Genomic DNA, 13,965 nt, shown 5'->3' on the forward strand with positions numbered 1-13,965 from the left:
CATACAAATTAGTTTATTATAGAAAATAGTCTTAGATCAGAGAGGAAAAGAGAGAGGGTAGCTAATTAATAAACATATATATATATATATATGTGTGTGTGTGTGTGTGGTGGAGGGAGGGTTTGTATAGGAATCTCTCATACCTTGAAAGTTGAAGTATTTGGGGGAGTGTTGGAGAAGGAGAGAATATTCTAGGGCCACCAGAGTTCAACAGCTAAACTCCAAAGATCATATGCTAAACAAACTTAGAAAGCAAAAACATCATTAGATTATGATTAAGGGTTAGCAGGAAAAGTCAGCCCACAAGTAGACGACTGCTCACACTTCCAAAAATTCACTGCCTTTGTCAGCTCGCTGTCTTTTAACATGATCGCCCTTTCACAGTAATCTCAGTTCTTAATAATGAAAATTAATTTATTAATAACAAAAACATTACCACAAATAACTCAATTTGTACATTTCCAAGATTATTTGTTTACTTATTTTTCTAAAACATGGGGGATACATCTGGTTGTTTGCCAAGAAAACCCTCGTGACCATTCTATACCCTTTGTTTTCTTATAATAGAAAAGGCCCTCCAACTCTAAAATTATTACATTATAGGGGTCACTATACAAAGCAAAGGCAAGAAGAAGAGGATGAGCATGTCTGTATAGTTGCGAGTCATCAAATACTTATTTTTAATTTCAAATTAAGTTAAAAACTTAAATTAAGATAAATTATTTAGGAGGCCGTCCACATACGGAAACGTATATGTATATGATTCTTATATATATATATATATATATATTGGTAATAAGTATTCGAGTCTTATATGTTTGTGAAATAGGAGTCTTATTGAATAATTTCTCATAGGGGACTATCGGAGTGAGACATGTATGTGCTTTTTCTTTATTTATTTATTTATTATTATTATTATTATTTATTATTATTTTTTTATTCCACAACCTTATGAATGTGGGTATAAGGTATACCATTAGGCCAACCTCATTTATAAGTATATGAGCTTTGGACTTTAGTATTCTAAAAAGAGAAAATAAGTTAGATGCGGGTGTATATATATATAACTGGGTATACATCAGATTGACATCATAATTTTAGTACCTCATAATTTTAGTATTATGTGTTTTATTATTAGTTTTTGGATCTCTTCAATAATTTATATTTCAAAATCAATTATGGTCAAATATGGATTTGATAACATATTAAAACTCTATTTAAAAAAAATAACATTTTTGTTAAACCATAAACATATTTTTAAACTTTACCCTTTAAAGTGATTTATGGTTGATAAAGAAAATTTTGATGGTAAAACCATCAAGTCAACCTAATGAGCTAGATTGTGTGGTGGGCGTTCTTGTCAAATTATATGTAGTTTATAATATATATATATATATATATATATAGTTATCAAAACATTTTGATGGACATTTTAATAGATAATCTATCAGGATCTCTTTCATCAACCCTTAAATATATTCGAGTATTGAGATTTAAAGATCTATTTAGGATTTAAATGAGTCTAATGAAATACTATAACTCTGAGGGAATAAGTTAACTGTGTCAATATTCATATAAACCTTAAATCTTTAAATCTCAACCTATAAAAAAAGATGCCAAGGCTGATAAGACAAGTCTTGATGGAAAATCTATCACTTCTGATGAGGGATTTGTTCTATATATATATATATACATGATTACATATAATTTAGTGAGAAAATATACAGGTTATGGGTGACTTCGCCTATAATAGCACAATTGCATATATATATATATATATATATATTATATAATATAATCAAAGCATATTTCATTCTTAATTAAGAAAATTAAGAAATCATGTTTATATTAAATTTCCAAAATAATAAAAGCAGTCCATGGTTTGCTTTCTTGCAAAATGAAAAATACATACAATTAACCGTACCATTATTTTGGTGGGTCACATATAACATTAGCGATCTCCATATATATTTAGCTCAGACTAGGCTATATATAAATCAACCAACAGTCTACGCATTTCCGGTAAAAAGTTAAATTAAAGATCATTTCCAAAGAGACATAAAGTAGTTTCATTATATATCTGCCATTCAAAAATACAAACCAACCAACGAATTTTACAGTGCAGCTCTTTTATATATATATGCAAAAATATATTTGAAATTCCGATTATCTTGTTACAAAATAATTAATATGAAGAGTAATAAAAAAATATTTAAGTTACTAGTTTTGTTATGATAAAAAAATATATAATTAAAAACCCAAGTGGGTTACAAATCTAGGGAATATGTGGTGAACTGGGGGGGTTGCCATAGTGATATTTACTTTCATGAGGACGATTATTCCCTTTTATGTGTTATTTCGTCGTTTCCGTTGGATTATACTTCTTTGACAGTTGGATAAGTGCATGTATACACGTGCATGGCAGATTTGTAAGATAGCCGTAAGAGAGAAAGCAAACAATAGCCCTCCGATATTGATTCTAAACAGCACAAAATTTGATATTGATAAGTCAAACAAATAGTAATGACCGTGCGATCTATCTTGGGCATAGTAGTATTAGTACTACTTCAAGGAAATTCATGAGGATTGTGGTTTAGTGGGAGCAAACGAAAAAAAAAAAAAAAAAAGAATTTGCTAATGCGGGAAATGAGTTGTCTTAAACTAGGTTTGTTTGAATCAATGGATGAGCAAGATCTCCTTCCAGACCAGTCACACTCATTTATACAAACATGTTAATATATCCTTTAGGCAAAAAAACAAAAATCTATTCTTTATTTATGTTTTTGTTTTCATTGATTTGAGAATGTTTAAAACCTTTTTTAGTCAGTCACACCAAACTTACTACCAGCTAGGGAGAAAAAAAATGTTAATTTTTATAAAAGTGATTAATGGCTTCTTAGTATATATGCACTAGTTCGGAATAGTTGCATTTTGAACCCTTGAAGTTTAAAATATTATGTAACACATGCAAGTTTCAATCTGTTGCATCTTGCAATTTTATTTTTATTTTATTTTATTTTATTTGTTTAATTGAGGATGGTTAATGGCTTTGAGTTATAATCTAGGCCCTCCAATTTTAATTTGTTGTAATTTAGGCTCTACAATTTTAAATATTTGCATTTTAATACCTCTAATTTAGATCCATGCACATAATCTATGGTATGCTAAAAAAGTATAATTTAAAAAATGCAACCAATTGAAACTTTAATACCTAAATTGGAATATTTTCAATTTAATTTTCAAAACTGCAGTTGCTCCAAACTAGGTGTATTAAATTGCAATTATTTCAACTTTAGTAAGGGTTTTTACCACATCCACCAAAAATACAATAGCATCATGCTCGGGAAAATGATTTTTTTTTTTAAAAAAAAAAAAAAAAACAGTTGAAAGTAATATACAAAAACTCAACCCATTAATTTGGTCTTTTGGGCAGTGGGGGAATGAAAGTTACCAAATAGCTTAATCATATCTGTACTAAGGTAAGTTTTTGAGCAGACTAGAAAAGAGGTTATACTAGCTAGCTTTTTAACTATTCTTCAAAGGGAAAAGAACATTCTTTTTTCCACTTAATTAACTCCACTGGGGAATCAGCAACATTTTCATAAATGCCCAATTATCAGCCGGAAACGAGATCAATTGAAATCCATAAATCCATGATTAAAAAAAAAACCTAAAAAAAATGCTAACAAAGTTTGGCTTCATGTTTAAAGAATTCTACAATGGATATTTAGCAACTAAAACAAAAAGCCAAAAAAAAAAAAAAAAAATATCCTACCATGGGGTGGTATAAAAGCATACATATATATATATATATATATATTGGTAGAAATTGTATAAAAAGACCTGTTCCACATGCTTTTGAAACTCTATGCATGTAGGATAAACCTAGGCATACCTTACAAAAATATATATATAAATATATAGTGGTGGCTCTTGAAAATCAAGAAACCAAATATTATATATTTGGAAAAAATATATTATTTAAATATTGATGTGATTGGAAGAGAGCAATAGTATTAAAAAAAATTGGAAAACGAAAAGCAAACAAATTATGGGATAATCATTCCAAATGGGAAAAGGCAGGGAATTAGCTTTCCCGCGAGCTCATCATATGTGTCATCATGCACCTATGCTCTCCAAAACCTCCTTCCTCCTAATTCCCTTCCCTCCTCTCTCTCTCTCTCTCCCTCTCTCTCTCTCTCCTTCTCTTCCCAACTTTAACTTTTCACCGCCTCCCACACCAAAAATTAGTATTATATTCCTCCAAAAAAGTAGATAATTATAATCACTGTAACGTAGAGAGAAAAAGAGAAAGAGATCCAATCTTGCAGGTTTTTTTTTTTTTTTTTGTTGTTGTTGTTGTTGTAGTTGTTGTTAGGGTTGAAGCCAATATAATACCCATTCTCTTGAGTTTTCTATTAATCAGTCCTCTAATACTATCCTTTTCGTTGAGCTTATCTTCTTTTCCTTTTCTTTTTTTTTTTTTTTTTTTTTTTTGTTTGTTTCTCTCTTTTTTGGGTATCTTATAGATTTAGTCCAAACTAAGAATAATAAACAGGGAAGCTCCCGAAGAAGAAAAAATATGGCTGAAGAAGCAATTTCTAGTGGGTTTGTCCAAAACCCAATTTCTGGTGGATCCGATAATCCTCCTGCTGTCAAGAAGAAGAGAAACCTCCCTGGAACCCCTGGCAAGCTCCTTTTAGATTCCCTTCCTTTCCCTAAATTAATTTTATCAATTTGTTCTTTCCAAATTTATGTTTGTTATTTTGTACATTCTTTCAGATCCTGAAGCCGAAGTCATAGCTTTGTCGCCGAAGACTCTGATGGCAACAAACAGATTCTTGTGCGAAATATGTGGGAAAGGCTTCCAAAGAGATCAAAACCTACAGCTCCATAGGCGAGGACACAATCTTCCTTGGAAGCTGAAGCAAAGAACAAGCAAAGAGCCAAGGAAGAGAGTTTATGTTTGTCCTGAAAAGAGCTGCGTTCATAACCATCCTTCAAGGGCTCTTGGAGACCTCACTGGAATCAAGAAGCACTTCTGCAGGAAACATGGGGAGAAGAAGTGGAAGTGCGAGAAATGCTCCAAACGGTATGCCGTACAGTCCGACTGGAAAGCTCACTCCAAGACCTGTGGCACTAGGGAATACAAATGCGACTGCGGCACTCTATTTTCACGGTATATATATATATATGTGTGTGTGTGTGTGTGTATGTTCGGTTTATTTATTTATTTATTTTAGTTTTAATTGATCTGGGACTAAAATTAATTATCTTGAACAGTTTAAAACGAGAACTGTAAGGAAACTATAAAGATATATAAAGGTTTGAAAAGCTATAGGTGATTTTCTTGTGTGGTTGTGGCATATCTTGGTTTTTTGTAAATATAAGGGCAAGCATCAATGTTCATGCAACTTTGTAAGAAATTATGGCCGTCAAAGAAGGAAATCCAAGAAAACATATATAAAGCATGAAAATGATTTTTTTTTTTTTTTTTTTGGGGCGGATGTCATCCTTTTAGATCTATATCTATTTCTTTCAAGTTAAGACGTAGAGATATGTCCAGAGATATGGACATATATTTATATATAACCGATTTCAATCCTTGGATGAGATACTATTGTTTTGCCTTTCGTAAGGTTATTTATAACATTGCTTTTTGTTGATTTTCTCTCGAAGTTTATCAGATGCAACCATATATATCTTCTTTCACTCACCCAGTTTTTTTTTCCCCCCTTTTTGGATTCGTTTTTGTTGTGCATATATATTTGCTCCTTACGAGCTTCCGGATTTCATATGTGTTTTTTGAGCAGAAGGGATAGCTTCATCACCCACCGGGCTTTCTGCGACGCCTTAGCTGAAGAAACAGCAAGACTAAATGCAGCTTCCAACATAAGCAATTCAATGGCAGCAGGGAATATCAATTACCATTTCATTGGGACTTCGCTTGCGCCAACCATGGCAACACAGCCTTTCCCCTCAGTTTTCAAGCCGATATCGAGCAATGCAGAAACGATAATCAGACAAACCACTCGCGGGTTATCTGTATGGATGGGTCAAGGATCCCAAGGCCATGAGCCACTGGCCGCAAACAATACTACTCTTCAAGACCAAATTCATCAATTTGGGCCTGCTGTGAGTTCAGTAGGGACTCTTTTTGGTGATCCTCTTGTTTCGTGTTCGAATCCTCCTGCGCCATCTGATTACCAACTGAACTGGGTTTTCGGAAGTAAGATTTCATCAAACAATGCTCATGAAGATCAGCTCACAAGCAGTACCACTTCACTTCCTTTAAGCGATGTTAAAGGAGGAGGAACTCAGCTTATAAATGTTCCTTCCTTGTACAGCACTCAACACCATTCGCATCAAACACCTTCAGCGAATATGTCGGCCACGGCTTTACTGCAAAAGGCTGCTCAAATAGGGGCAACTTCGACTGACTCTTCATTCCTAGGAAGCTTTGGGTTGAAGTGCAGTAATAATAATGGTGGTCAAGTCCAAGAAGGGAACAAGTTCTGCGGCTTGTACTGTTCCAACGCAATGTCCAGAAGCCATGGCAGTAGTGTGGAGAACCCGGAAGCTGATGTACCGCAGATGTACCCTGCAGCAAAACGCAGGCACGTTCAGAGTAGTGAAGAAGGTGCAGGACGAGGAGGGCAAACTAGAGATTTCCTAGGTGTTGGCGTGCAAACCATTTGCCACCCATCATCAATCAATGGATGGATTTGAATATCATATGGAAAACCCACGATGAATTCAATCTTATTTTTAATTTATTTTTTCTGTTATTATAATTGGAAAAAGCAAAGTTGATATTAAAGCGAAATTGGAAGGAGTTGGAGAGGGGGAGAGAGAGAGAGAGAGAGAGAGAGAGATTTAACTATTAGGAAACTTTGCGAGATGAAAAGGTGGCAATTGAGTGCTCGAATGGGAGCTAAAAAGTTTGTGCATATAAAACTACAGAGGGAGAGAGAAGAATGATAGAGAGATCCATGCATATTCGGTTGAAGCCTGAAAGCAGATCCCTTTTGGAAAATGGTGGCTTTTATTTTTTGATAAAAGGGTGGGGAGGTGAAGTAGTGGGAGAGAGCAAAGCAAGAACCCCTTTTGGACTCCATTATTGCATTCTTTCAACTCTCTCTTGTAGTTGTCTCTTGGGCTAAAAAGACCATTTCCTGTTGCAAAAAGAAAAGCTTGATTCTAGTACAAATGTGCTTAAGCCAATCTGCTAAAATGAATTAATAATTAATGTTTCTTTTCCATCACCCAACCATGCATACTTTTGCAGTAATTAATAAGAGATATTTCCTATATAATACATGCAAAACATGGGGTTGAAGCCCATTAGTTATAAATTATATATATATATATTATATGATTTTGCTATAGTGGGTTTGCATATCATATTATTGTGCTTGAGCCCCTAATTACAAATAATTCATGTGAAGTAATTAATTTATCTCTTAAGAGATTAGTTATATGCATATCTTATGGTTCGCATGCTAGTCCATTATAGCAAATTACATGATATATATTTGTACAGTAATTTTTTTATTAGGATGTAATATGGACTCAAATGTATCCTTCTAAATATATGCATGTATATTAAAATAACTATGTATCCTTAAAAGCATAATCACATTTGTTTCCCTACTTTAACTTCATCAACATTTTGATGAGAGCCAAACAGTATATTTATATATATTTTTATTATTCACAAACCGACATAAAATGCCCTATCATTTTTTTACAAAATAAATAAATAAATAAACAAGAAAGTAAAATATAATGCCCCTTCATTTAATTATATATTTCTTTAATTTTCAACTATCTTCAACCATACCATTTTCCTTTGGTTGTGGTTATTTTATATATATTACAAAAAGTCATAGTGGCATGGCCTCCTTCAATTTTATAGACTACTAAAGGAATAATTTCCAATAGTGGAGATCAATAATGCAGAAACTATATTATCAACTACATCTGCAAACCAGTAAATTCTAAAATACATGGCGTATAGCTTTATTTTGAAGTTTTGATATCAACCCCCTTCTTTCCTTGTCCCTTAACAGCTTAAGTTTGTTGACATGAAAAGTATAAATAAGCATCAAAAGAAAAAGGGAAAAGAGATAAAGAGAAAAAGAAACTATATTGTGGCACTGATATCTTTTTTAATTTTTGTGTAACTTTAATTTCCAAAACATGATTGAATGCGGGCGGTGAATTAGAGTGTGAAACAGCTAAGAAAGATATTGTACCGCAATATATTTAAGCACATATATATATATATATTGATGTTAAATTTCGAGTACTTGGAGCTCCAAATCTTAGCTTTTTCTGTAACAATTATGATCCATGATAGGAAGAATGTCAAGGCAAAAGAAAAGATGAAATGACATGCCCGTCAGACTAGCTACGCGTTATCCTCGTGCTATGTTTGCCTTTCCGACGAGTTCCAAAAGCATAATGGGAACATCCTGCTGACTCGCATAAAGGCCAACAATGTGGAAAATAATAGGATAAGGGATTTATTTCCTGGCTTATTTGAACCAAGAGAATTCGGAGTTCGGATAATATGTACTAATAATTTTTTTGTTTTATTATATATTTATAATTTTATTGTTTCTTCAGGTTATAAATATCCATATTCATTGCGATTGAATTGAAAATATAAATATAAATAATATATAAGGTATTGTTCAATTTACAAGATATTTCATAAATATACGTTGACAAATAATCTTGATAGTAAAGCAAACAAATCTGTATAAGCTGTGCTGCTGTTGAGGCTATTGATCAATATTTTATTTAGCTTAAGAGCTCGCTCTTGATATCATAGGTTGCTTTTTTTAATACCAATAAGATATACAGGTGGCACCTAGAAATATGTTGTTGGGGATTGGCATTATAGATCAAAATATCATCAAACTAAACCATAACACATGTACTAATGAAAAAATGTAGTATTTGATTCATCATGAGCATAAAGGTATTCGGAGCACTTGATAGCCTGAATTGCATCACCAGTCACGCATACAATCCTTCCTAATTCTTGAATATACACTTTTCAAATCCAATGATGATTGTTAAACTTTTCTAGTTCACAGTCTTTATCTATGCTTATTTTTTGCTATTTTCTTAGTGAACTGTACTTGATTAGAATGGAATTCTATTGATTTTATTATTTTATTATTTTTAGGTTAAAGGATTGAAAGATGAGATTTTGATGTTGTTCAAGATTCTTTTCTGAAAAAATATGGAGAGATATATTTTAAACAGCTTTAATGGAACTGAGTTGCTAATTATATATTCTAGGCATAATTTTTAGAAGCTTTGTGATTTTGTTTTTGAAATTTGAAGATTCATGTCTTTGCTATATTTTACTATATTGTAGACGCTAACTTTTTGAACAACGATCAATATTTTAATCATAACTTGAGATACTAGTGGATTTTTTGAGTGCTTCTTATTGGATAATTTTCTACACATACAAGCTCTATAAAATTTCGTTGCAGTAAGATCAAGGGATCAAGTTTAGCATTCATTTAAAATCAGCTTATCCACACTGTATTTTCCATACTTAGAGATTTGAAGCCATATTTTATTGAAGTTTGGATTGAAGAATCCAACAGGCTTATTATCACTATCATGTATATGTGGCTATGGCATGAAATTTGTCAAGATCCATCCAATATTCCTTATTGAATCCCTAGATAAACTCCGATTCCAAAGAAACCCTACCATCCCTTCTAAGGAAAATATGGCAGCATCTCCCTAAGGGTCGAACATGTCCCAAAAATACCCTGCACAGAAAACACTCCAATATCATACTATCTTATTCCTCCCACTTTACTACAAGAGATGTCCGCAAGAGGCAAAACTTCAATAACAAAAAAATAAGATTACATATAGTAGAAATACTTTCACAAATAAAAAAAAAAATACCTTTACACTTCATGTTTGCCCACCACCCACTTATTACAATTATATGTTACTATAATGTCTTGTGACTGTTTCAAACTTGAATATACAAATAGAAGATAATAGAACAACAGCAACAATAATGATAATAACAATAACAATAACAATACAACCTCCCGAGAAATTGGGTAACTCGATACTTATCCAAAAGCTATAATACTTGCCTAAAGACTATGATACTTGCCTGATTGGATGACTACGATGAGTACACAATTTACATTAATGATGATAATAATAACAGTGATAAATTTACAAGTAGTAGTAATAATAATAAATAATAAATAATAATAACAATAGTGGTAACAATAATAATAATAGTAATAATATTAATAAGAAAAATAACACTGTTAATAATAATAATAATAATAATCATCCTAATAAATAATAATGGCAACTACAATAATAATTAACACTAGTAATAATGATAAAGAAGAATAATAATAATAATAAGACCACCAATAATAGTTAATAATAATAATAGTAATAATAAAAATAATAATTACACTAACAAATAATGATAATAATAGAAAATCATACTTATTAATTGCATAAAAGAAAGTAAAATAAAATTTTAAAATTTATAAATACACTATGGAATTTGCACACTCGTAGCGAAGGTACGCTCAATGTACGATATAGCACGCTAATATATGGTCCCATGATATCAACCGTCGCAAGTACACTGCTATCAATACAATTTGGGGTGGTTGTCTATAATGGCCATATGACCCATTGGCCTCATATACAATAGAGTTACAAGACAAAACTACTCATGGGCCGAATTGGATCGTTGTCCCCATACAGTGTGATACACACAGACATAAAATAATATATATGTATATGTATACACGAAAAATACACTTGATGAACCATACAATATAACAGTGATATCAGACAGTATTCGATGTCCCAAGCACTATTCTAATGGGGAGGTTAAAGAGAGAACCTGCAATCGATCACCTTAGTGTCCCATGACGTCGATTACTAATAAGCTGCCATGGCTAAATCTAGAGATGTCAATGGGGTGAGGCGGGGCCGGTTTTTCCTGTTTCTTTGGATGCGGAGCGGGACAGGGATTTCCCAATTGGAGACAAGATGGGGCATTTTTTTCCTCTTTCTTTTATAATTGATATATCCTCTCTATCTCCCTAGTGTCCAAAAAAAACCCCAAGTCTTCCAGTCATACCATAAGGCAAAAAGGAAAACCTTCATTTCTCTATTCTTTTCCAAAAAACACATCAAGTATCCAAACAAGGCCAATAGGCTAAAGCTACCTAGCTTTATTATCTGTAAAAAAAGGGTCACTTTGGTTTTAATTGCAAGCTTCAAGCAGATCATGTTCTGAGACTATGAGAGACACAGACAAACATAATCTAGTGTGAGATAGAGATATGGGTAGGGCTCCTTGTTGTGATAAGGCAAATGTAAAGAAAACAAAAAAAACAAAAGAACAAAAAAACTTCAAATGATCAGTTCATAAAGCAAACACGTGAGACTGGATGAAAATATGATTTTAAGCTCTAAGTTCCATGGAACAAAATAAATAAAATTACAAAAACCACTAAATCAATGAAAAAAAAAAGATTGTGAAGCAAATACAGAAACACTTTACAATGATTTGGGATGTTCTCTACAATAACATCAAAGCAAATGTTGACCGAAAATCATTTCGAAAACAATGAATTCCATGCACAGAAATGCAACAGAATAAGAAAAATAAAATAAAATCACAAAACATACACACACCCAAAATTGAGGAGCCCATGGATTAGATGAGATTAACTAACCAGCATTTACCCCATAAACCTCAAAAATAGAATACAAAAAATTTGAAGGAAGAAATAAATAAATAATGAAACAAGAAAAAAAAAAAAGGAAAGAGACACAAGATCCTACCTAGGTGTTAAAGTTGAGGCTGTGAGGCAGTGATTCCTGTGATGGTCGGCAACCTGGTGGTGGTGAAGCTTGGTGGCAACAGCTTGGTAGCGCTGGTGGCAACTTGGTGAATGGTGCGACAGTAGCTCTTTGTGAAGTGAAGGAGATGTCGACAAGAAGAAAATGAGGGTTGTTTTTGTTAGGGTTTACATTTATATAAATGAAACTATAAAAATAAATAAATATATATATATATATATATATATCGAGCCAAGTTCAAGCAGGGTTTTTATTCCTTGATCCCGACCCATCCCCAATTCGGGTTTTAAACTATTGTCCCAAGCCCGCTTGCAACCCCATTTTTTTAGGGAAAACCACCCCATTAGGGGTGGTGCACCGCGAGTTTTAGGTTGTTCGGGCCAAATTGTCATTCCTAGCTAAATCAGCGATCCTTTGATCGAGGGGAGGGTGGCTGATACTCACTGTGCATTATACTTACCAATCCTTATGCCTATAGCTTCCACAAGATGATCATATATACATGTAAGCTAATCCATAAAACCAACCATCTTGCAGCTAAGAGAGGACGACTAATGCTCACTCTGCATTATACTTGTCATCTTTAGGTCTATGGCTCCCACAAAATGATCATTATATAATAATCAGCTATCCTGTAGCCAAGGAGGGGGCCAACTGATATTCACTCTGCATTACATTTTCCTATCCTCTCTCACCACAGCTTACAAAGGACGACCATGTATACTAATCCATAATATAATAACCAACCATCCTACAGCCATGGAGGGGGACGACTGATGCTCAGTGTGCAAAATACTTGCTAACTCTCAGGTTCATGGCTCCCACAGAATAATCATTATATAATAACCAATCATCCTGTAGCCAAGAAGAGAGGCAGCTAATGTTCACTATGCAAAATACTTATCAATCCTCAGGTCTATAGCTCCCACAGGATGACCATAATAGAATAACCGGTCATCCTATGGCCAAGGAGGGGGGCGACTGATGCTCGTGATGCAAATATATTTGCCTACCCTCACGGTCATGAGTCTCACAAGGTAACCATATATAATTGTGCACTAAATAACAAATACAGTGCAGAATACCAGTGCTGTATAATGTATTTAAAAACGATAAAATTATACAATATCATAAATATCGAAATTTTATAAAATACAGTCGGGTTTATACATTTTTACTAAATCTATAAAATTTCACATTTCCTTTTAAACAACTGTATAAATCTAACAATTTTATGAAATTAATTACTTGTACAATGATTTCAACTTCACAATTATTCAAATACACAAATATATTTTTATACACTAAAAATTATTATCTTTATTAAATCCTTAAAATTAATTTATGAAAAATCATATTAAATCATATGGAATTTCACACAAAAATAAATGCACATAAATATATATATATATATATATATATATATATATATATATAGATTGCATAATAAATTTAATAACAGGATATAACAATAAATCTCACCATAATTTAGCGTAATAATTTTTTTAAAACCATAAACATAATTTTATGTGACAAATACATTTAAATCACATAAGTTCTTTATAATAAAATTAAATAACAATTTTCTTAAATTTTAAAACATACATAGTATTTTTTTCAAAATTTTCAATAACACAAATATATATATCTACACAAGAATATATATTCATACATATATATATATATATATTATATATATAGTAATATACATATAAACACAATATTTTTAGCAAGCATATATATGCTTAATACATATTTATACAAATATATATATAATGTATATTCATATACGCTCAGATATACATATACATAGTCACATATGTTCACACATATACATAGGTATTCATATATATATATATATATACAATTCCTTTAACAAGCATATATAAATATATATATATATATAGTCATATACTCAAACATATTTAAAAATTTGTAACATCCTGACTCAAGAAAATGTTTTGAGCTCAAATTTTTGACCAAGGTTGATGGGGGATGACTAAGTGGGTTCTATGGTTGACTTTTTATCTATATGGGTTTTGATGTTGGCTCATGTACTATACGATAATA

At 32.1% G+C, this 13,965-nt stretch overlaps 1 protein-coding gene across 2 annotated transcripts; it reads left to right on the forward strand.

Annotated features, from left to right (window-relative positions):
* Positions 1-4,141: 4,141 nt before the first annotated feature.
* On the forward strand, positions 4,142-6,776 carry LOC107417196 (zinc finger protein NUTCRACKER). Of its 2 annotated transcripts, XM_048471147.2 has the most exons (4): positions 4,142-4,331; positions 4,530-4,688; positions 4,783-5,179; positions 5,814-6,776. In XM_048471147.2, the coding sequence occupies exons 2-4, from the start codon at positions 4,583-4,585 to the stop codon at positions 6,727-6,729; spliced, it is 1,419 nt and encodes a 472-aa protein (XP_048327104.1). In that variant the 5' UTR covers positions 4,142-4,331; positions 4,530-4,582; the 3' UTR covers positions 6,730-6,776. The 2 variants fall into 2 exon arrangements, with proteins under 2 accessions (XP_048327104.1, XP_024928109.1); XM_025072341.3 differs by lacking the exon at positions 4,142-4,331 and having other exon boundaries at positions 4,355-4,688.
* Positions 6,777-13,965: the final 7,189 nt, after the last annotated feature.

Source organism: Ziziphus jujuba, chromosome 4, assembly GCF_031755915.1.
Source record: "Ziziphus jujuba cultivar Dongzao chromosome 4, ASM3175591v1".
Taxonomy (NCBI): domain Eukaryota; kingdom Viridiplantae; phylum Streptophyta; class Magnoliopsida; order Rosales; family Rhamnaceae; genus Ziziphus; species Ziziphus jujuba.